The 24,268-nt window shown below is 41.3% G+C and overlaps 1 protein-coding gene across 1 annotated transcript in view; it reads right to left on the reverse strand.

Moving 5' to 3' along the window:
• Positions 1-511: 511 nt before the first annotated feature.
• cpz (carboxypeptidase Z) overlaps positions 512-24,268 on the reverse strand; it is a 72,311-nt gene continuing 48,554 nt past the window's right edge. Inside the window, exons 6-11 of the mRNA XM_060826879.1 lie at positions 15,555-15,716; positions 10,704-10,862; positions 10,482-10,617; positions 8,470-8,609; positions 1,891-1,990; positions 512-1,723 (exon numbers count right to left, since the gene is read on the reverse strand). Coding sequence (XP_060682862.1) covers positions 1,377-1,723; positions 1,891-1,990; positions 8,470-8,609; positions 10,482-10,617; positions 10,704-10,862; positions 15,555-15,716 — 1,044 coding nt within the window. The 3' untranslated portion in view covers positions 512-1,376. The remainder of the gene's footprint in view (positions 1,724-1,890; positions 1,991-8,469; positions 8,610-10,481; positions 10,618-10,703; positions 10,863-15,554; positions 15,717-24,268) is intronic.

A 24,268-nucleotide genomic window follows, 5' to 3' on the forward strand; every position in this document is an offset into this window, starting at 1 on the left:
GGCCTGGATGTCTGGGGACAGAGCGTCCATTTCAAAGTATTACTCTTCCTGATGCTCAGGTGGCATTTGAAAGCGATGGTGCTACTGGGGTGGCAATGCTTTCTTCCTCCATAACCTGTGATAAGCAGCTGCAACTTCACGTTCAAAGTGTTGAACCCATTAACCTCTAAAATGCCTTTTTATTTATCTGTTTCAACTCTTCATGCCTCCATGACCTACCATAGATGTTGTCCTTGCCTCAGTTTGATTATCTGATTCAGACTGTTGCTAAACTCCAATCCACTCAGAGATGGCTAACCCCTCTGTGTTGGTCATTTATCTTATAACTGGTGCATTCCAGTTTCGAGACTCACATTGTCGCCCACCCTTGTCAACTGACGGATGCAAGTGGAGCTTCTGGCTACATGACAGTCCAGCTTTTCTTTCACTATCCACCTCTAACCAAACTTGGTTGACCCTGGAAAATCTGCCTATCAGCAAAACAGTTGATGAAGCATTGAATGTAGATAGGTCCAGTGTAAATGTTCAATTTATTTGCAAATTGTGAACATTTTGTAAATAAGCACCAGTAGCGATTGAGTTGTGACAAAATCTGTCCGAACAAGAGAGTTGGCCTTATGTAGAGAGGTAAGCTTCGCACAGCATAAAATAGCAATGTCAGTTTTGACAGATAACGATATTATCGCACTTACATAAAACCACAGTCATTCAGATAGTTTGAGACACTCAATGCACTTATACGTTACATGTTTTTACGTCTGATAAGCATTTTTGAAAAAAATCTCTCGAAATTAAAAAAAACGTTGTTTATCTCAAGCAGTGGAATGTATCCATCTATTGAAAAAAAAGTATGCTGCCCACTTAATTTGTTATTTTGTTGGTAAGGGATTAAAAAAAAGCACCACTTCTAGTGATATAACAATCACAGAAAACACGAATAAGGTAACCTGCTCCTTACAAAATGATAGATTTTTTCCATAATTTCTTTTCAAGTAACAACTTGGATCACGCATGCCATAGGTAGTTAGGAAGAAAATATGCCTTTTAATTAAAAACAAAAAACAAAATGATCTCTTCCAAGTTCTTATCTGTCATAACATGCGAACATAACATTGGACATACAGATACACACAGCAATACACTCATTTTACTCTGCTGTGATCTGTGATGCCCTCTTGTGCTGAGGACCTGTAATTATAATTGGCCCCTTCAGGACTATAAGATTAAGAAAATATGTTTTCAAAGTATAGTTTTTCCCCATATCATAAGATATGTTTAAGGTTAAGACTATTAAGGAATCACTGAGATTATAATTGCATTCTTTAAGGCCAACTTGCTCATGTATCCTCCGTTTATTATAAAATCCACAATAGCTATTAATTGTTTCGTAGAAGCCAGTCTGGTGAATTTGGTCCCAAAGTGGAAAAGAATGGCCACCACCAAGGCTTTCCTCCACGTGAAGTTGAATATTCATCCTCTTCATCTTCATATCCCTGCTGAGTCCTCTCCAGACGTTCTATCATGTCTAGGTCATCCGATTCTTCATCAAAAGATTCAAAATAAATATCAGGTTCTAGGCGACGCAGAACAAAGTCCACACGTCCAGATCCCTCCATCTTTATTGGTAAATATACTCTCTTCAAAACGCGTGTGTGGCCTCGAGCATATGCACTTACAAAATGCGTACCTGGAGGCAGTAATCTCCAATACTCTCCATTAGCAACTAAGGCAGAAATGGAAAACCAAGTTATATTCATAAACGAGACAAGGCAACATGTTCTAAGAGTGTGCTATATATTTAACAGAAATTATAAACAAATTTATATATCATTATGTATGATAACAAAGAGAACTTGTTTCCCTATAACTGTCCTAATTTTTCACATTTACCTGATAGGATGTTATGTCTGATTCCTTTAACTTTGATCTGTGCCCCTTTAATTCCTCTTCCTTTGTCATCTTTTACAATTCCTTTGATTCCTCGATGCACCTACAAGACCAACACAGCATTGTGAACTAGTTCCAGTTCATATTGAGAAACTGTGCTCCTCACAGCAATGGAGGTTCATGGATTCCATGGTACCCATGCATTTTATCCAAACAAAATGAGTACACGACCCTGGAAATCTCCACACACAAAACCACATCCACCTCCTGTCTTCAGCATGTATGCCACCTTTTGCCAGCTGCAATCAGTTCTGAAGAAGGGTCACTGGACATGAAATGTTAACCCTGCTTTCTCTCCACAGATAGTGCCAGACCTGCTGAGCTTTTCCAGCAATTTCTGACCTTGACCCTGGAAATCTAGCCTGCTCTTTCATACAAGTATACACCTGATACCATTTTAGGCAATTTTCACATTCAGTTCGCTAGTCTAGAATTCAATGTGAATAACAGTATGCATTTGTTTTGCAGTGAAAACCATCTCGCACCTAGTTACAAGAGTGCCCTCAGCTATATCATTACTTTGTTCACGTTGACTGCTATTCTTGTTGTCTTAACTGACTTGGCTGCTGTAGTTGACATTGAACTTTTCAAATGTTTATCTGCTGAGTCTACAATAGAATTTTGATGTGGAGCTTTTGACAATTCTCAGACTCTATGTTTGTTCATCATTTGTGCATAATTGACACACTGTTGTGTTAGAAGAAGAGGAATAAAGAACACAAAGTATGAGGAACAAAGCTTGCAGAAATCTTATTAGAAAGAATACAGGGAAACACCCTGATAATGCTTGTCAGTTAGAAACAGTGTGTGAGGAGCTTTGGCGGGGAGGCTGTCATACAGTTATGTCACCTGCCATAGTACCAACTGCCACCCAGTACTGGACACACTTGCCTTTGTTGTGGTTCTGTTCGCCGAGTTGGAAATTTGTGTTGCAGACGTTTCGTCCCCTGTCTAGGTGACAACCTCAGTGCTTGGGAGCCTCCTGTGAAGCGTGTCTGTGATGTTTCCTCCGGCATTTATAGTGATTTGTATCTGCTGGAGGAATATGTCGGAATAAATGCCGGAGAAAACATCATAGAAGCGCTTCACAGAAGGCTCCCAAGCGCTGAGGATGTCAGCTAGACAGGGGACGGAACGTCTGCCACACAAATTCCCAGCTCGGCGAACAGAACCACAACAACGAGCACCCGAGCTACAAATCTTCTCTCAAACTTGGAACACATGTCTTTTCCTGGAGCTCTGACACTCATTGTGCCCTTGAACCTTCATGTCTTGGGCTATTTCAAATTGCAGTAGGTGACGTAAGCAGCTTTATTCAATTAGCCGTGCATACCTGGATCAAGCAAATGAGCAACACATTCTTTGTCATAACTAACAACTTCAACTCTGATCTCTATAGTAGGCACAAAGCAGGAAGGTGGAACTAACTGGGATTTAAGAACATAGGAAGTAATAGCTGGCAATAGCCATTTGGACCTGGAGCCTGCTCCATGATTTTACTAAATTATGGCTAATTTTGCACATTTATTCTATTTTCTCACGCTATCCCCACATTCATAGTCATACGGAAACAGACCCCTCAGTTCTATACATGCATCTATGTTCCCAAACCAAACTAGTCCCACTTGCCTGCATTTGACCCATGTTTCTCTAAATTATTCCTATTCATGTACTTAAACAAATATCCTTTCAATGTTGTAACTGTGGCCTACATCCATCACTTCCTCTGGCAGTTCATTCCACATACAAACCACTCTGTGTAAAAAGGTTGCCCTTCTTGTCCTTTTTAAATCTTTCTCCTCCCACCTTAAAAACATGCCCCCAACTTTGAACTTCCCCATCCTAGAGAAAAGACCCTTGCTGTGCATCTTATCTATACCCCTGTGATTTTATAAACCTTTTTAAGGTCACCCCTCAACCTCTTACATTCCAGTCCCAGCCGATCCAGCCTATCTTTCTAAATCAAACCTTTTGTTGCTGGTGATATTCTGGTGAATATTTTCTGAACCCTCTCCAGCTTAACAATGCCCTTCCTATAACAGGGTGACCAGAACTGGACACAGTCCTCCAGAAGAGGCTTCACCAACATCCTGTACAACTGCAACATGACATCCCATCTCCTATGGAGCAGGAGAATCGATGTTTTGGGCAAGAGCTCTTCTTCAGGAATGAGGTTCCTTCATCAGGAAGGGCTCTTGCCCGAAACGTCGATTCTCCTGCTCCTCAGATGCTGCCTGACCTGCTGAGTTTTTCCAGCAACACACTCTCGGCTCTGGTCTCCAGCATCTGCTGTCCTCACTTTCTCTGAGTTCACTCCATCCACTACACTCATATGCTAAATGCCTTCTTAACCAACCTGTTCTCGTGCGACACAAATTTCACAAATTTCAAAGAATTATGTACCTAAACCCCTCAGTCTCTCTGTTCTATGAAACTACCAAGGGCCTTGCCATTAATTGTGTAATTTCTGACCTTGTTTTTTACACCAAATGCAATACCTTGCATTATTCTAAATCATGCTCCATCTGTTCATCCCATTGATCGTGTTGATTGAGATCTCTTTGTATTCTTAGATAACTATCTTTACTGTCCACTATAACACCAAGTTTGCTTTCCTTGGTAGGTTTAATATACAGAGAATGGTCAACCTCTGTTTCCAGTGCTCACAATGTCTGAGCTTCCACAGACCTCTGGGGCAGGACTTCAAAGATTCACCATCTCTGAGTGAAGACATTCCTCCTTACACCAGTTCTAATTGTTCTGGTTCTCATTCTGAGAACCTCTTGCTGGGGAGAACCGATTGTTGAACTCCCCAGCAAGAGGACTTAAATATTTCTTCTGCATCTACCTTTCTGACCCCTCGAAGAGTTTTAAATACATCAGTGAGATCACCTCTCATTCTTCTAAACTTTGCACTCCAGTGGCCTGCAGTTCTTCTCATTAGATGATTCCAGGAATTAGTCTGACAAATCTTTGTTGCATTCTCTTTCTGGTCAATATGTCTTTTCTTAGGTAATGAGACCAAATTGGATCGAAAACTCCACTGTGGTCCACCAGTCTCTGAACAGTTGCTGAAAGGCTTCTTCACTTCTGTATTCAAATCCTTTTGCAATAAAGGCCAGCAAATCATTTGCCTTCCTAATTGTTTGCTGCATCCATTGCTTATTTTTCAATGATTTATGAAGAAGGACGAGAGTGCTCTTCCTCTCATGCTCTGTTTTCTTGTTTTTCCGACCAGAATGGATAGCTTCAGCTTTTTCCACATTCTACTCAACCTGCAATTTTCCTGTCCCATCACTTAATGTGTCTAATTCCCTTTGAGGCTTCTTTGCATCTTCCTCACAGTTCTAGTACTGAAGCATCAGCAAGTTTGGGAATATTACATTTAATTTACACATCCACATTATTGATACGGATTGTGATTACCTGAGATTCAACCACTGATCCTTGTTTACTGCACGAGTCACAGTCTATTAACCTGACAATGAGCTGTTTACTCAAACTGACAGCTTTCTGTGAACCAATCCTCAGTACAGGTCACTGTATTACCCCCAATTCCTTGAGCTCTATTTTTGCTCATTAGTCTTCTATGTAGGATTATGTTGAAAGCCTTCTGAAAATCTAAATGTGTCATATCCATTGATTTCTTTTTTTTGGCAAGTTGCATCCCCAAAATCTTTAACAGGTTTGTCAAATATGATTTCCTTTCCCTAAATCTATCTTAACTCTCTCCAACCCTGCCCTTGTTTACTAAATGTCTAGTTATCATATCATTTCAAATAGATTCTGGTGTTTTCCCAACTACCAAGGTCACTTTAGCTGTTCTGTTTCCTCTCTCCTTCGTTTTTTAAAAAACGTCTTGCTACATTTGCTACCTTCTTATCTCCCGAAACCATTTCAAAATCGATAGAGCTTTCGAAGCTGACCAGCAATACATCTACTATCTCTACAGCCATCTCTTTCACCATTCTGAGGTATAGATCACCAGGTCCAAGAGATTTATCAGAACCAAAAACAGAAGTTGCTGAAAAAGCTCAGCAGTATCTGTAAATAAGGATCAAAGTTAATGTTTCAGGTCCGGTGACCCTTCCTCAGAACTCTTTTGGCTTTATCCAGGAGATTTATCAACTTTCCATCTCATTAACTTATGCAGTACTAATATTTTTAACCAATACTATTGTTTTTTTCTTTTTATATTTCTATTTTTTTTCTTTTTACCATCTACTTTATGTTTTTCAGTAGCTTGCTTGATTTTTTTTTCTTTATCAGTTTCTTGGTCCTCCTTTGCAGCATTCTAAAATGCTCCCAATCTCCAGGCCTCTTATTCTTTCGTCAACTTTATAAGTCTCTACTTTTAATGCAATTTTTAAATTCTCTTCGTCATAATTTAACTACCTTAATCATTGGGTTTTTGTTCTCATTGAAATGTAACTTTGCTGTAAAAACAATTATTAATTCTTGAAATGTTAGCCATTCCCTGCCTTCTGTCATATTTTTTAATGGGCAGCCGGTGTATCCCTCATACTCAGCTTGGATAGAGGATTGGTGAACCAACAGAAGTAGAGAGTTGTGATGAATGGGTCTTTTCCTGGTTGGCAAAATGGAATTAGTGGGGTGCAACAGGGTTTGGTCCACCAGCTCCAACTATTTATAATCTGCATGGAAGCAATCCTCATGCATACTTCTGTGTTTTGTTGTTACTCTTTATTTGATGTGTATATTATGTGCTAAGCTGATTTTGTTGCTCAACTCTAATTTCCTTTAAGTGTACACAAGTGCTTGGATTCTAGGAGTTGCACAAATGCTTAAAATTAATATCAACTCTCAGCTCTGTGAATGTACACAAACACATTTCAGATTTATATTTGGGAGGGAAATATTTGGAAAAAAGTTCCAAGACTGGGAAAGGTGTTGATTCCTGTCAGAAAATGCAGAGAGACCATAAGACCATATGGAGCAGAAATTAGACCATTCAGCTGTCGAGTCTGCTCTGCCATTCAATCACAGCTGATAGGTTTCTCAACCCCATTCTCCCACTTTCTCCCCATAACCCTTGATCCCATTGATACTCAGGAACTTATCTATCTCAGTCTTAACATACTAAATAACTTGGCCCTCACAGCCTTCTGTGGCAATGAACTCCATAGATTCACCACTCTCTGGCTGAAGAAGTTTCTCCTTATCTCCATTCTAAAAGGTTTCCCCTTTACTCTAAGACTGTACCCCTGGGTTCTGGTCTCTCCTACCAATGGAAGCATCTTCCACTCTGTCCAGGTCATTCAGTATTCTGTATGTTTCAATTAGATCTCCCCTCATCCTTCTAAATTCCATCGAGTATAAACCTCTAGTCCTCAAACATTTCTCATATTTTAAGCTTTTCATTGCTGGGACCATTCTCATGAACCTCTTCTGAACGCGCTCCAGGAACAGTACATCCTTCCTGAGATATGGGGCCCAAAACTGTACACAAGGGCGAAAGAACCCAAAGCTGCATAGTACATGACAGTCCCAGTTGATTTCTCAAATGGCAATTTTGTCAAATTACTAACACAGAAAAGTAATTTCCATCTTATAAAAAAGAGGGTTACAGTCTAATTTGGGTGAAAGTTCTATAAGTTCAGTGGTTGTTCCTTTTGCTCCAGTCAGGAAAAAAATAATAGGAGGGACATCATCCTAGTTAGTTCTTCAATCTTATTTTCATTAAGCGTTAAGGATGAGACCTTCAAATCTATCTCACAATTTAATAGGGAATAATCTCAGAGTAAAGGGCCACTTATTTAGAAGAGAGATGAGGAGAAATTTCTTTTCACAGAGTGTGGTTAATCTGGAGTTCTTACGTAGACATAGAAACTAGGAGGCAGCCATTCAGCCCTTGCTCCATCATTCAATATGACCATGGCTGATCATCAAAAGACTGTCAATAAATATAGTCAAGGCTGAGATAGACAGATTTTTAACCAGCGAGTGAATCAAGAGCTTGGGGTGAAAGGCAGGAAAGTGGAGCTGAGAATGATCAGATCAACCTTGGTATCGTTGAACTTTGGAACAAACTCGATGGGTTTCACTCTTCCACCTTATTGTTTTGTGATCTTTTATTGTTATTATTTGAAAAAAATCAATTTTGTTATTTTCTCTGGTTGGCATTTTAAAGACCATTTAAACTCAGGAAAATGATTCCTGGAAAACTATCATTTGACCTAGTTTTTCAACAGATGCTTGGTAAAATGACAGCTGGCAACTGATTTCATGGTCTTGTTCACCTAACATAGAGACAATGTGAAGTGAAGGAAAACTAGCTAGCTTTAAAGAATAACTATCAGCATATTTAAAAGTCAATTGAAAAATAAATATGGTAGGAAGTAAACTCGTGGCTGAAGCGATCAACATTTCAAGTAAGAAAACAAACTAAAACATTAAAAATAAATTGAGTCTTTGATGTTGACTTTTAAAAATATGATTGAGTCAGACAATATCCCAGTATTCGATATTAATTCAGGGATTAAATTCATAAAATTAAAATACCATTTCCATGTATGTCAGGAGTGCTTCCTTATTATGCTGCCAGGCTGGATAGAGGTCGTCTTCTGGAGGATATTTCTCACACCCAAGCTCCAATGTCGTCTCAAAACAATTTGTGTGAAGGTAGTTAAAATCTTGCATCCCTGAAATTATGAAATATATGTAATAAAGCTTTAAACATGCATGAACATATACAAAAGAAATAGAATTGTTCAATGAGGCTTTTATGACATTTGCACAGCAGCTTAATACAAAAGACCTTAAGGAACAAACCAATGTGGTTTAGATGAGGGCTAATTGAAGGATATTATGAAAAGGAGTTTGGGAATGGGAAGTATGCTCGAGTCTGCAAGTTATGAGGATGAAGAGGTGAGGTAGAGAAATGTATCCCTGAGAAATATTCAAACCTTTAGCATTCCAGGTATGCCAAAAACTTTGAGGCAATTCCTTTTATGGCCAGTGACATACTGATGATGCGTGGAGGAAGGAAAGTAGGTATTTGTTGCTTGAAAGGGCCAAGAGAAGTTCCAAAAATACTCAGTCAAAATCACTTTTCATCTTTAGAAATTCTGTATGGGATACAAGATATGTTTAAAGAGTCTCCCAAAAAATCGGGCAAATATTCAAGACTTTTCTGAACTTGGGGATTAGAGTGAATTCAAAGAGAAGAATAAGCATTTAATTTGAAAAAAGGAAACTTTTTTTTGGAGACAGCTTCAGCAACAGAACTAATGGGAAAGTCCATTTAACATATCTTTATGAAGGGCTTGATCCTAATGAGCATAGCTCAAGTTGATTCTGCCAAAATACAGAAGTAGGTAAGCACGTTTTTGAGATTGATGTGTGCTGCTCAAAGTGAACGGAATGTTATTTAAATGGAAAAGGTCTGCAGAAAGCTACAGAACAGAGGAATTTAGGAATCCTTGTCCATGAATCACAAATGGCTAGAGTCCAAATTCAGTGGGTAATAAGGAAGGCAACTGGAATGTTAGTCTTTCTTTCAAAGGTAAAGGAGTTAAAGTAGGGACATTTTGCTAAAACTATACAAAGCATTAGTCAGAAAACAGCTGGAGTACAGTGAAACATTGTGTGCCTGTTATCTAAGGAAAAGCATACTGGCATTGGAGGCAGTCCAGAGAAGCTTCATTATGTTAATCACAGATATGGAAAGATTGTCTTGATCAGATTAGATTCCCTACAGTGTGGAAACAGGCCCTTCAGCCCAACAAGTCCATACTAACCCTCTGAAGAGTAACCCACCCAGACCCATTTCCCTCTGACTAATGCACCTAACACTACAGGCAATTTAGCACAGCCAATTCACCTGACCTGTACATCTTTGGATTGTAGGAGGAAACCAGAGCACCCAGAGGAAACCCACTGGGCCACCACACCACCCCGTCTTATGAGAGGTTGAGTTGTATGTACACATTGGGATATAGAAGTATGACAGGCCAACTTTTTGACGCATATAAAATCCTTAGGGAACTTGATAGAGAGGAGGCACAAAGCTGGTTTCCCTTTGTGGGAGTTTAGGATCAGAGGGCATAATCTCAGAATAATGGGTCACACATTTAAGATAGAGGTGAGGAGGAATATGTTTCTCTCACAGGGTTACAAATTTGTAGAACCTTTTGAATGTTCAGGCGAGTTCATTTTAAAGCTGAGAAACCAATTGCTCAGCAGTAAGGGAATCACTGCTTACTGTGAAAAGGGGAAAAGGCAGGAAAGTCGGGTTGAGGATTATCAAATCAGCCATGATTTTGTTGAATGGCATAGCAGACTCAATGGGCTGAATGGCCTACTTCTGCTTCTATGTCTTATGGTCAATGGAGTTGAGAATTGAGAAAAACTGCTCTAAGTATGACAAGTCAGACTGTGATCCCAGAAGAGTCTTAATCCTAAAATGGTAGCAGTTGTAGATGCTCACATTGCTTACTGCACAGGTATCTTAATTATTATGCGAATGCACTTCCAAGTTATTCATAAAAAATTTCCTTAAGCTACTAATTTACCTCCAGCAAAGCTGTACCACTGTGCTCCATTTATAATGCCTCCTTCATCAGCAAAGTTCCCTCCACATCTTTCATCTGTTTTATCCGACATTATAGGATGTGAATCAGCATATGTTTTAGCCAACATCTTGAACATCTGGAATCATAAATGAAACAATTAATTTGTCTTAATACAAACGTACGTCTTGATAAATAACATTTCAAATTATGTTAACAATATACCTGATCGTCTGGAGTGGGTGAGTAAAACTTGTTTTCTTCTGGCACTCTTGATAAGTCAAAAGGATAACTAGCGACCAAATCCCCACCATGCAAACTTGCAGAAAGAACAAAAGGTATTTTCTTGATCCATTTTATCACTCCCCTTGTCTCAGGTGCCACCTAAACGTAGTAGAAAGGAAATCGTATACATTGCAACATAATAGATAGCGTAGTGTTAAATTTCTTAGCACTTCATTAACTTTACTTGGTAAGAATAGTATTGCCATAAACGTTAGCTTTGCAGAAAAGATCAAAACCTATTCAATATTATCATAGGATCAGAGAATACTTGAGTGCAGAAGAGGTTCATTGCTCCAAGAAATCTTGACAACTCTTTCAATGAGCTAATATTTAGTCTGACTCTTCTGATTTTTTCCAATATCCAATATCTCGCTACACTAACTTCCTTCTATGCTTCTGTAGTTTTCTGAATACTATATACTAACACTGTACTTTACCGTAACTACTATTAAGAGCCTAGAAGCCAGTATTGCCAGAAGCAGCATTGAAATCAGAGATGAATGTGGATTGAGTGAAAAATGGGATTGAGGACTAAGTAAAAGGATTGCATTAATTTCAATACTTTCAGCCACATCTTAGTCATGGTCATTCTGATAGTGGTGATGTCTATATCCTTCAAGGTGTAAGATTAGATTACCTACAGTGTGGAAAAGGCCCTTCAGCCCAACAAGTCCACACCGAACCTCCGAAGAGAAACCCACCCCCTTATATTTATCTCTGACTAATCCACCTAACACTGAGGGCAATTTAGCATGGCCAATTCACCTAACCTGCACGTCTTTGGACTGGGGGAGGAAACCGGAGCACCCGGAGGAATCTCACGCAGACACAGGGAGAACGTGCAAACTCCACACAGCCAGTTGCCTGAGGCAGAAATTGAACCTGGGTCCCTGGTGCTGTGAGGCAGCAGTGCTAACCACTGAGCCACCATGCCGTAAGATATGGAACCATAGTCCACAAAGTTCTACACGCAAGCTCCTGTATGAGAGAGAGAGAGAAAGAGAGAGAGAAGGAATTGGTTATGTGTGGTCTGAAGGTAGACAACAAGTTTGAGATATGAGGCTAATAGTTACATATCGAATTGTTCTATCTTGATAAATAAATATAAGTATAAGAAAATTTGGCAGAATGCCCACCCAGGATTAATAGATAGAAAGCAGGGTACTGATCATCGAGTCATAGAGATGTACAGCACAGAAACAGACACTTTGATCCAACTCATCCATGCTGACCAGATATCCCAACTTAATCTAGTTCCATTTGCCAATAGTTGGCCCATATCCCTCTAAACTCTTCCTATTCATATACCCATCCAGATGCTTTTTGAATGTTGTAATTGTACCAGCCTCCACCACTTCTTCTGGCGGCTAATTCCATACACACACTACCCTCTGCATGTAAAAGTTGCCCATAGGCTGGGAATGTTTTCCCTGGAGCGTCGGAGGCTGAGGGGTAATGTTGTAGAGGTTTATAAAATCATGAGGACATGGATAGGATAAATAGACAAGATCTTTTCCCTGGGGTGGGGGAGTCAATTGATTGGTGTGTGATCATACTTTCCCCTTGTATGTTCCACTGTTAATCATTAGTGTTGCTGTTGGCCTTATTCTACTCTACACCTTTATTTGCTGCTTCTTCTGGTTAAGCGTCACCCATGCCTTGCTGGAATTTGTTGCTGGGTGAGTGATGTGTGTGCAGCATAAAGCAGTGTTTGACGGTAGTGATGCCATTGGTTGGTTATAGCCTTTGAAAAAACATTCACTAACATTATCCATGCAAGTGAGGCATTTCAATCTCTCACGGCATTGCATCCAGGTCCTCTGAGATAGATACATGGCATCTGGTATCATCACCTTTGCAAAGTTTGCTTGATGATTTTCTGCCTCCCTGTGGATACCTACCTGACAAAGGAGCAGCACTCTGAAAGCCAGTACTCCAAAATAGATTAGATTCCCTATAGTATGAAAACAGGCCCTTTGGCCCACAAGTCCACACTGACCCTCTGAAGAGTAGCCCACCCAGACCCATTCCCCTAACTAATGCATCAAACACTATGGGGAATTTAGATGGCCAATTCACCTGTTCTGCACATCTTTGGATTGTGGGAAGAAACCCACGCAGACACGGGGGAAATGTGCAAACTCCACACAGTCACCTGAGGCAGGAATACTGGTGCTGTGAGGCAGCAGTGCTAATCACTGAGCCACCATGCCACCCTTAATAAAGCTGTTAGACTATAACTTGGTATTCTGTGATTTTTAACTTTGCCCAACCCAGTCCAACACCAGCACCTCCTCTACATTGAACTGAAGCTGTCTTCAAACAGTCAAATTTAAATTGTCGCTTTTCACAACCTTAAACCCTTGCTGAAATGAGCAACCACACAAAAGCATGCTTAGCTCTGGCAATTTTAATTAGCAGTCATCATGAAACCTTGGGGCTCTTTCATCAGAAGATTACGTTGCGTCTTAGTCAACATCGTTCGACCTGATCAGTTGTTCTGCTCACAATTCGCCTGCAGAGTGTTTTGCATTGAATCATATCCCTGATGAGAGTAAGTCTGAACATTAAAGTATCCAACATCTTTGTGGTGACTGACAGAGAGATGAAAGGCAAGCTCCATTTCTTCACCACTGACTACAACCGATTGACTGGAACATGTATGGCAACAAAGGATATGGCAAGTCACACACCAACCGATTGATCAGTGCCCTGCTTTCCATCTATTAATTCTGGATGGGCATGCTATCAAATTTTACTTTGCTTAGATTTATTTATCAAAATAGAACAAATGTTATAAGTATCTACTGGTAAATAGGGCATAATGCTCTTTTATTATGTGCTAAATGTCAGTCGAACTGTTGGCAAATTTCAATTTCCTGAGCCAGCCATGTTTTGGGAGTTTTCATCTCATATTCAATGATGTTTGCATAAATGTAATTGTCTATTTCTTGATTATTTTCATTTAATAGTAACTAAACTTATTTCCAGCATTCCCTAGTTTGCGCTGTCTAGTTTCAATATGAGAAACAAACTTTTAAAAACTTAGTTGAGGTATTTTGTCTTAAAATGTCAGTACCATGGCTATTAAAACTGATATGGCCATTGATTTTGTGACAAGTAAATCAGGAAAGACTGTTTCTAAATATTCAAAATTGGAATATGTAATTATGCCCATGGCACATTGATCATGAAACACTTCCACATCAGCACCAGAAATTTTAGCTGCTAAAATTATAGGGGAAAGTAGTAATTATGAGGTTCAGGCATAGGTTCCACCAATAGTGAATCAAAAATTATTTAAGCAATTAGGAGAATCACCAAAGAAATCCTGACACAGGCAAAAATCTTTTTTTTTAACACAGTGCCCTTTTAAGGTAGAAAATGCTCAAAGGTCATATTATACTCGGTGTTCATGCGCATTGATCCCTGAAAGTTGCCACCCAGGTTGAGAGGTTTGCTAAGAAGGCGGTCAATGGGTTAGCTTTTATTGGTAGAGGGATTGAGTTTCGGAGCCACGAGGTCATGATACAGCTGAGGCCACACTAGATGTATTGCACACAGTTCTGGTCGCTGCATTATAGGAAGGATGTGGAAGCATTGGAAAGGGTGCAGAGGAGATTTACGCAGATGTTGCCTGGTATGGAGGGAAGGTCATATGAGGAAAGGCTGAGGGACTTGAGGCTGATTTCGTTCGAGAGAAGTTTGAGTGGTGACGCAATAGTGACATACAAGATGATCAGAGGATTAGACAGGGTGGACAGTGAGAACCTTTTTCCTCGGATGGTGATGGCTAGTGATATAGGACAGGCATCAGAGGTAGGTTCTTTACTCAAAGAGCAGTAGGGGCGTGGAATGCACTACCTGCAACAGTGGGAGACTTACCAACTTTAAAGGTATTTAAATGGTCATTGGATAAACGTATGGATGATAATGGAATAATGTAGGTTAGATGGGCTTCGGATTGGTTTCACAGGTCGGTGCAACATCGAGGGCTGAAGGGCCTGTACTGCGCTGTAAGGTTCTGCGCTCTATGTGCTAGGTTTTGCAGATTAACTCTGACACCCAAGCATATTGTTCAACATTGGAAAATTATGGCTCACCGAATCAGTAAGTAAATACAGGACTTTCCACTCCAATTCAGTCTGATTTGAGCTCAGAGTGAAATCTTTAGAGCAGTTATTCCACCAGCTCCCTGTTCAATACTGTCAATCTAAGATGATTGACATTCAGATGTGGCTTTGCATTAAAATCACCCAATTTGCTTAAATTGGGTTGGGATTTGGCACTCATCTCAGCTTATCCTTACCATAAGCAAGTTAAAATTTCTACTTAAATTTTGGTCAAGGCCAAAACAGACTTAAACCCTGGATTCATGTTCACTCGGAATTAGGTTAAAACAACACATATTGGATGAACTCCGATTTGAGGAAAGCGCATTGCATCTGAATAAGCCAAATTAAAACTCTCACCCCCAAATTAACGAGTTATTAGAGAGCTCCATTTCCTTCTTTTCATTTGGTCATGTTTATTCACAGCAATTTATGTCATATTCATTCATAGAGAATCCGAGAAAGGAAACTACCATTGCAAGGCTTGTCACCAGTAATGTCAAGTCAGAAACAATCTCTGCATTCTCTGCAAGCAACCTAACAGCTACTAGAGGAAGCAAAACGTTGCAGCCTGCAATTAATTATTGTGGCCTTTGACTGTAAAACAGGATTCAGCATTGCTATCAACAGAATGGGATAAAAATAATTTCATCCAGTACAATATGTTAACAGGTCATACCTTACCATTCCAATATGATCTTGGAATTGGGATGTGATCAACACGACCTCCTCTCTTTCTTCTTTCTTGAAAAAATATTGTCGTCAAATCTGGAAAATTTCTGTTCAAATCAATACTCTGCATGTTTGACCGTCCAGTACCCCATCCATTGTACCCAGGACCCTGCATGATGAGGAAATTAATTTGTTAGACATTGCTACGAGCTAGTGATGGCAAGAATAGGAGGATAGAGCAGATGAATGCATGGCTGAGGAGCTGGTGTATGGGAGAAGGATTCACATTTTTGGATCATTGGAATCTCTTATGGGGTAGAAGTGACCTGTACAAGAAGGACGGATTGCACCTAAATTGGAAGGGGACTAATATACTGGCAGGGAAATTTGCTCAAACTGCTTGGGAGGATTTAAACTAGTAATGTGGAGGGGGGGGGAGAGAGAGCGGTGTGTGACCCTGGGAGATAGCGAGGCTGAGAACAGAAGTGAGTCAAACAGTCAGGGCAGGCAGGGACAAGGTAGGACTAATAAATGAAACTGCATTTATTTCAATGCAAGGGGCCTAACAGGGAAGGCAGATTAACTCAGGGCATGGTTAGGAACATGGGACTGGGATATCATAGCAATTATGGAAACGTGGCTCAGGGATGGGCAAGACTGGCAGCTTAATGTTCCAGGATACAAATGCTACAGGAAGGATAGAAAGGGAGGCAAGAGAGGAGGGGGAGTAGCATTTTTGATAAAGGATAGCATTACAGCTATGCTGAGGGAAATACATCTAGGAAAGTTATTTGGATGGAACTGAGGAATAAGAAAGGGATGATCACCTTATTGGGATTGTATTATAGACCCCCCAATAGTCAGAGGGAAATTGAGAAACAAACTTGTAAGGAGATCTCAGCTATCTGTAAGAATAATAGGGTAGTTATGGTAGGGGATTTTGACTTTCCAAACATCGACTGGGACTGCCATAGTGTTAAAGATTTAGATGGAGAGGAATTTCTTAAGTGTGTACAAGACAATTTTCTGATTCAGTATATGGATGTACCTACTAGAGAAGGTGCAAAACTTGACCTACTCTTGGGAAATAAGGCAGGGCAGGTGACTGAGGGGGAGCACTTTGGGGCCAGCGACCATAATTCTATTTGTTTTAAACTAGTGATGGAAAAGGATGTACCCGATCTAAAAGTTGAAATTCTAAACTGGAGAAAGGCCAATATTGACGGTATTAGGCAAGAACTTTCAAAAGCTGATTGGAGGCAGATGTTCGCAGGTAAAGGGAAGGCTGGAAAATGGGAAGCCTTCAGAAATGAGATGACAAGAATCCAGAGAAAGTATATTCCTGTCAGGGTGAAAGGGAAGGCTGGTAGGTATAGGGCATGCTGGATGGCTAAAGAAATTGAGGGTTTGGTTAAGAAAAAGAAGGAAGCATATGTCAGGTATAGACAGGAGAGATCAAGTGAATCCGTGGAAGAGTATAAAGAAAGTAGGAGTATACTTAAGAGGGAAATCAGGAGGGCAAAACGGGGACATGAGATAGCTTTGTCAAATAGAATTAAAGAGAATCCAAAGGATTTTTACAAATATATTAAGGACAAAAGGGTAACTAGGGAGGGAATAAGCCTCTCAAAGATCAGCAAGGTGGCCTTTGTGTGGAGCCACAGAAAATGGGGGAGATACTAAATGAATATTTTGCATCAGTATTTACTGTGGAAAAGGATATGGAAGATATAGACTGTAGGGAAATAGATGGTGACATCTTGCAAAATGTCCAGATTACAGAGGAGGAAGTGCTGGATGTCTTGAAATGGTTAAAGGTGGATAAATCCCCAGCACCTGATCAGGTGTACCTGAGAACTCTGTGGGAAGCTAGAGAAGTGATTGCTGGGCCTCTTGCTGAGATATTTGTATCATCGATAGTCACAGGTGAGGTGCTGGAAGACTGGAGGTTGGCAAACGTGGTGCAACTGTTTAAGAAGGGGGGTAAGACAAGCCAGGGAACTATAGACTGGTGAGCATGACCTCGGTGGTGGGAAAGTTGTTGGAGGGAATCCTGAGGGATAGGATGCACATGTACTTGGAAAGGCAAGAACTGATTCAGGATAGTCAACATGGCTTTGTGCGTGGGAAATCATGTCTCACAAACTTGATTGAGTTTTTTGAAGTAACAAAGACGATTGATGGGGGCAGAGCAGTAGATGTGATCTATATGGACTTCAGTAAGGCGTTCGACAAGGTTCCCCATGGGAGACTGATAAGCAAGGTTAGATCTTATGGAATACAAGGAGAGGTAACCATTTGGATACAGAACTGGCTCAAAGGTAGAAGACAGAGGGTGGTGGTGGAGGGTTGTTTTTCAGGCTGGAGGCCTGTGGCCAGTGGAGTGCCCCAAGGATCGGTGCTGGGCACTCTACTTTTTGTCATTTACATAAATGATTTGGATGCGAGCATAAGAGGTACAGTTCGTAAGTTTGCAGATGATACCAAAATTGGAGGCGTAGTGGACAACGAAGAGGGTTACCTTCGATTACAACAGGATCTGGACCAGATGGGTCAATGGGGTGAGAAGTGGCAGATGGAGTTTAATTCAGATAAATGTTTGGTGTGCTTTCCTTTATTGGTCAGAGTATTGAGTACAGGAGTTGGGAGGTCATGTTGCAGCTGTACAGGACATTGGTTTGGCCACTGTTGGAATATTGTGTGCAATTCTGGTCTCCTTCCTATTGGAAAGATGTTGTGAAACTTGAAAGGGTTCAGAAAAGATTTACAAGGATGTTGCCAGGGTTGGAGGATCCGAGCTATAGGGAGAGGCTGAACAGGCTGGGGCTGTTTTCCTGGAGCATCGGAGGCTGGGGGTGACCTTATAGAGGTTTACAAAATTATGAGGGGCTTGGATAGGATAAATAGGCAAAGTCTTTTCATGGACGGGTTGGACCGAAGGGTCTGTTTCCATCTCTATGACTCTATGACTTTAAATGCGAGGTGCTGCATTTTGGGAAAGCAAATCTTAGCAGGACTTATACACTTAATGGTAAGGCCCTAGGGAAACAGACCCTGGAGTGCAGGTTCATAGCTCCTTGAAAGTGGAGTCGCAGGTAGTTAGGATAGTGAAGAAGGCTTTTGGTATGCTTTCCTTCATTGGTCAGAGTATTGAGTACAGGAGTTGGGAGGTCATGTCGCAGCTGTACAGGACATTGGTTAGGCCACTGTTGGAATATTGCGTACAATTCTGGTCTCCTTCCTATCAGAAGGATGTTGTGAAACTTGAAAGGGTTCAGAAAAGGTTTACAAGGATGTTGCTAGGGTTGGAGGATCTGAGCTATAGGGAGAGGCTGAACAGGTTGGGGCTGTTTTCCCTGGAGCGTCGGAGGCTGAGGGGGTGACCTTATCGAGGTTTACAAAATTATGAGGGGCATGGGTAGGATAAATAGACAAAATGGAAAAGACTCCTTTTGAAGTCCAGTATTTTAACATGAAGTGAAAATTCTGCAATTCTAACCAGTATTTCAATACCAGCTCAAAATAAACCTCTTTGTTTTGTAACCAGCCTGGTGTCAGTGTGCTATTTTAAACTTAAAGGCATGCAAAAACTATTTTCTGCACTTGTCACAGCTATTATTATGATACTTCTCTCCCTGATATAAGAGTTGGTAAGATACACTGCAGCGTTTGTATGTATAATTTGGAAGCATGTGGTGAGTACTGGCTCCATGTAATTGTTGGAGTCTCACTGAATCATTATGTTTATTAATGGGTTAGAAAACAGAAATAGACAGCCACATATCCAAGTTTGCTAATTGCACAATGATTGTCGCCACATTGAAATATCCCTCACTATAAAGCCCTAGTTTACTCATTCTTTGCTTGTCCATTAAATGACAAGAATAGATTGAGTGGCAGATGGAGCTCAGTGCAAGTCATTGGTAACAATTTGGGAACAAAAGAGATAGATCTCGAAATAGTGAAATAGATCTTGAGATAGGTGATTGAAATAGTGAAAAGCTAGGAACACAAGAGTTCTGAAGAGATTTAGGAGTGCACATACACTGAACGTTGAAATGTCGTAGTTGGAAACAAAATAATCAAAATGACTAATGTGATATCACCCTCTATTGCTAAAATCTGGTTACTGGCCAGCAATGTTTCATTTTTAATGTAAATAAAATGTGAGATCCAGGCACCTACAAAGAGATTAAAATCTTAAGATTCCACTGGCTTGAACAAACAATACTTTACTGAACAAGTTCAAACAGTAATTCACTCTATAGTAGAAGTACAACTTATTTTTAATGTGGATAATATGCGAGGGTTGAATACACCACAATCCACATAGAAATGGTAACTGTAATCAAGAGAAATCCCATGGATTTCTCAAATACTCCCCTACTCCCCAACATTAATGATATGGGAGGTCTTCAAATCTCCATTAACCTCATGAGGCATTACAATTTTTCACTTTGGCCAAAGCAGTCATAAAACTTCTCTCTCAATAACCGCTCTATCACAGATTCCATCAATGATAGCCCCTTGGTTCTTGCCCCCGGTCCTTTTTCCCCTGCGTTCTGAAAACTGCTTTCCAGTGCTCATTTGACGGCACAACTTCAGCTCTTAACTGACCTTGAGCTTCACCAAACAAGGCCTCACATGTTTTCCTTGAGCCCTAAACTTGTTCAGTTGCAGAAAGCAAATCCTGCTGAAGGGCTTTTCAACGCTGACTCTCAGCTGTACTGACCTACTAGGCTTCTTGCAAACTGCTGCAACACCCAGGATGTTTCCTAAACCCTGACTGTGACACCCAACTGTTCAGAAACTCATAAAATTTAACCTGAGTTCCAGCAGCATGGAGACACCCAACTGCTCTTTGAACTTGAAACAATTGCAATGAATGTGAGACAAGCTCAGCAGGTTTGGGAGTAATGGCAGCAGCTTCCAGGGGGCGACAGGATTGGTGGCAGTGCTTCCCAAACTCCTCTCGGCGGTCACAGGAGGCGGCAGCATGGCATCAGCAGGAGAGCGGGCCATTGTGTTGGTGGTGGTCATGGTTCCTTGTGGCCTCTTCTCGGTGATCAGAGGCAGCGGCAGTACAGTATTGGCAGTGGCAATGGGCCTGTCGCGTATTAGCGGCAGCCTCCTGGCAGTCCTGACAACTGGATGCAGCAGCATTCCAGAGCTGCAGAAAAAGCTCCTCCTGGTAATCGGAGGCAACAGTGTCATTGTAGCAACAAGAACATGGCTCCTCCCAGAAATCAATGCAAGACTCATAGGCTGATCGAGACTCCAGGCCCTGGCTAGGCCTGGGTGCCTGCATCAGTGGCTTTGTGGTGATGAGACTTTAGACATTAAGATCTGGATGTTTTCTTACATTTTGGCTCTTTCTTTAAAAAAAATCTTGTTTCTTTTAATTCTGGTTTCATAAGCAAAATGGCACTCGAGAATGGCGACTTTCGACTGTACTCATGTATCCCTATACTTGACTACATGTGACGATAAATATAATTCCAATTCTAATTCTATCACTAGGAAGAAAGAAACAGAGTTAATGTTTCAAGTTTGGTATAGCTCTTCTTCAGAACTGAAAGGGGATGGAAAGTTTGTAATATAATTTTGACAGGGGCAGAACAGTGAAACACAAATGAGTTGGTAACGGTGGAGAAAGACAAAAAGATGCAAAATGGGTGTTAGCTGAGATGTTAAAGCAAAAGCATAAGTCCTGTCTAAAGAGAGCAGAGTAAGCAAGACAATACTGTGTACATTAGGTGGGGGTTGAGGAGGGGAGGGGATGATGAGAGAATATAAGAAAAATGCACAACAGATATAATGCAATGAATTTCTGAAGTTATTGACTTTAGTTTAGAGACCTCGAAGCTGTGAAATGGTTAAGCATAAAATGATGTGCTGTCCCTCCAGCTTGCGATGTACTATGTTGGAATGTTGCAGCAGGTCCAGAATAGAAATGGAAGCCTGAGACCAAGGTGATTGATTAAACGGCAAGCAACTGGGAGGTCAGACTCATTCCTACAGACAGAGTGGAGACGCTCCACAACCCAGTCTGTGTTTGGTCTCACCAATGCAAAGGAGACTGCATTGCGAGCAGTAAATGCAGTCGATTGGATGGAATGAATCACAAGTGAAACACTTGCTTCACCTGCTTGGGACCTTGAACAGTTCAGGGAGAGAAAGGAATGGGCAAGTGTTACACCTGCGATTACATGGATTGGTGTCATTGGGGAGTGAGGAAGTGTTTGGCGTGATAGAGGAGTGGACCAGAGTTTTACAGAGGGAATGGTCCCTGTGGAATATGAACACTAACCATGGAGGAGGGGGTGGGGTGTTGGGGGTAGGGGGGTTCCTGGAGAGTGTTGCTGAACAAAGAGACCTCGGAGTGCAGGTTCATAGTTCCTTAAAAGTGGAGTTGTGGGTAGATCAGTGAAGAAGGTGTTTGGTTTGCATTCCTTTATTGGTCAGACCATCGAGTACAGGAGTTGGGAGGTCATGTTGTGGCTGCATAAGACATCGATTAGGTCACTGTTGGAATATTGCATGCAATTCTGGTCTCCTTCCTATCGGAAAGCTATTGTGAAACTTGAAAGGGTTCAGAAAAGATTTACATGGATGTTGCCAGGGTTGCAGGATTTGAGCAATAGGGAGAGGTGAATTGGCTGGGGCTGTTTTCTCTGGTGCATTGGAGGCTGAGGGGTGACCTTATAGAGGTTTATAGAATCATGAGGAGCATGGATAGGGTAAATAGACAAAGTCCTTTCCCTGGGGTGGGGAGAATCCATAACTAGAGGGGGAAGGTTTCGGATGAGAGGGGAAAGATATAAAAGAAACATAAGGGGCAACTTTTTCACGCAGAGGGTGGTACGTGTGTGAAATGAACTGCCACAGGAAGTGGTGGAAACTGTACAATTGCAACATTTAAGAGGCATCTGGATGGGTATATGAATAGGAAGGGTTTGGAGGGATATGAGCCAGGTGCTGGCAGGTGGGACTAGATTGGGTTGGGATATCTGATTGGCATGGACAGGTTGGACTGAAGGGTCTGTTTCCGTGCTGTTCATCTCTATGACTCCATGAGTTTGATGGTGTATCCTGTTGGAAGTGGCAGAACTGGTGGGGCACAATCCTTTGATTATAGAATTTGGCAGGGTGGCAAATGAATTAAAGGGGAACCCTATCATTGTTCGTGAAAAGAGGGAAAGGAGTGAGGACACAAGTGGAGGGGGATGGATTAGACACAGCTAAAGGCCCTGTCAACCACAAAAAGGGGAGAATCCTCTGTTTATGGAGTGACAGAGCAGTGGGAAGTGGTATTGTCCAAGCAGGTACAACAGAGACAGAGAAATGGGACAATAGAATGGAATCTTGCAGGAGACAGGATGCGAGGAAGTGCAATTTTGGGAACCGCAGGAGTCACGGGGCTTCTCATGAATAAATAGGCCTCTGCTGCTTTCCGAGATATAAGTCTAACCCCCTTTCTTCTCACTTCTGAAAAGTTTCTTGAAATATAGACTCAAAACTTTAACTCTGCTTCTCTCTCTACAGGTACTGCCAAACCTTCTTCATTACACAATCAGTTTCTGAAGTTATTGAATTTCTCTGCTTTTGTTTCAAATTTCCAGTAACCACAGTATATTGCCTTTATGTTCTTGGAACTTACAACCCACTGTCCCCTATGCAAAACCTACGTTTTGTTGTTTTCACTACTGTATAGCTAAGACTCAGCATTTCTAGCATGGAGTTTATATTCTGTCTCCCTTGAGCACTTGCTGGCACCTTTCACCCTGTCTGCCTGTTCAGTGAACCACACCCCCCAAACCTACTGAAAATATTGCCCTTCCCTTAGTGCTGGGCAGAATTGAATGTTCTAACTGAACAACATATGGAGCTGCCCAATTCACGAATGTTACAAATCATGAGACTGACTTGCTCAGCATGTGGAGTTAGGTGCTTGAATTGACTGGTGCCCAGGCTTTTTTACAGAATCCAGGGCGCTGGCAGGGCAGAAACTCCAATCCTAGGAGGAGCTAATCAATTCAATGCTAGTGCAATTTTTGCAGACAGCAGATGCTCTGCCAGCTACCAGCGCACACTTACTAGAGACCTGGGATTACTGAGGAATACAAGTCACCAGGGAAAGAGAGGGGGTCAGGATGGTGTCACATTTGGGAATCGCAGCAAAGACAGGGTCAAGGGCTTGATGGTTTGATGAGGTAGTTTATGTTCCTAATGCCATATGCATTTGAATGAATGCCCCCTAACACCTGAAACCATGCACCACCACCACCACCACTCCCATCAATCTCAGTCCCAACCCTGGAATTCCACAAGCAAATGGTTTTGTTTATTGCACATGTCAGGGGCAAACCTTCTCCATTCCCCCTATACATACACACACACACACACACACACACACACACACACACACACGCACACACACAAACACACGCATGCACACACACAAGCCCACACACGTGCGCACGTGCTCTTGCCACTGGGTAAATACCAAAAGCACTGGATAACGTTTTTCAGTGGGTATTATTTTCCCACTTAAAAGCCTCAATTTGCAAGGCTGGGGCAGGGGCAATGTTATGGCTGACCTTGAGGCTACCCACCCCAGAATTTATGGGTCTCATTGGAAATGGTCCCTAGCTACTACTTTCTTACCTAATGAACTTCCCTCTGCCACCAATCTTACCAAAAGGGAGCAAATAGTCACTC

Source organism: Hemiscyllium ocellatum, chromosome 1 (assembly GCF_020745735.1).
Source record: "Hemiscyllium ocellatum isolate sHemOce1 chromosome 1, sHemOce1.pat.X.cur, whole genome shotgun sequence".
NCBI lineage: Eukaryota > Metazoa > Chordata > Chondrichthyes > Orectolobiformes > Hemiscylliidae > Hemiscyllium > Hemiscyllium ocellatum.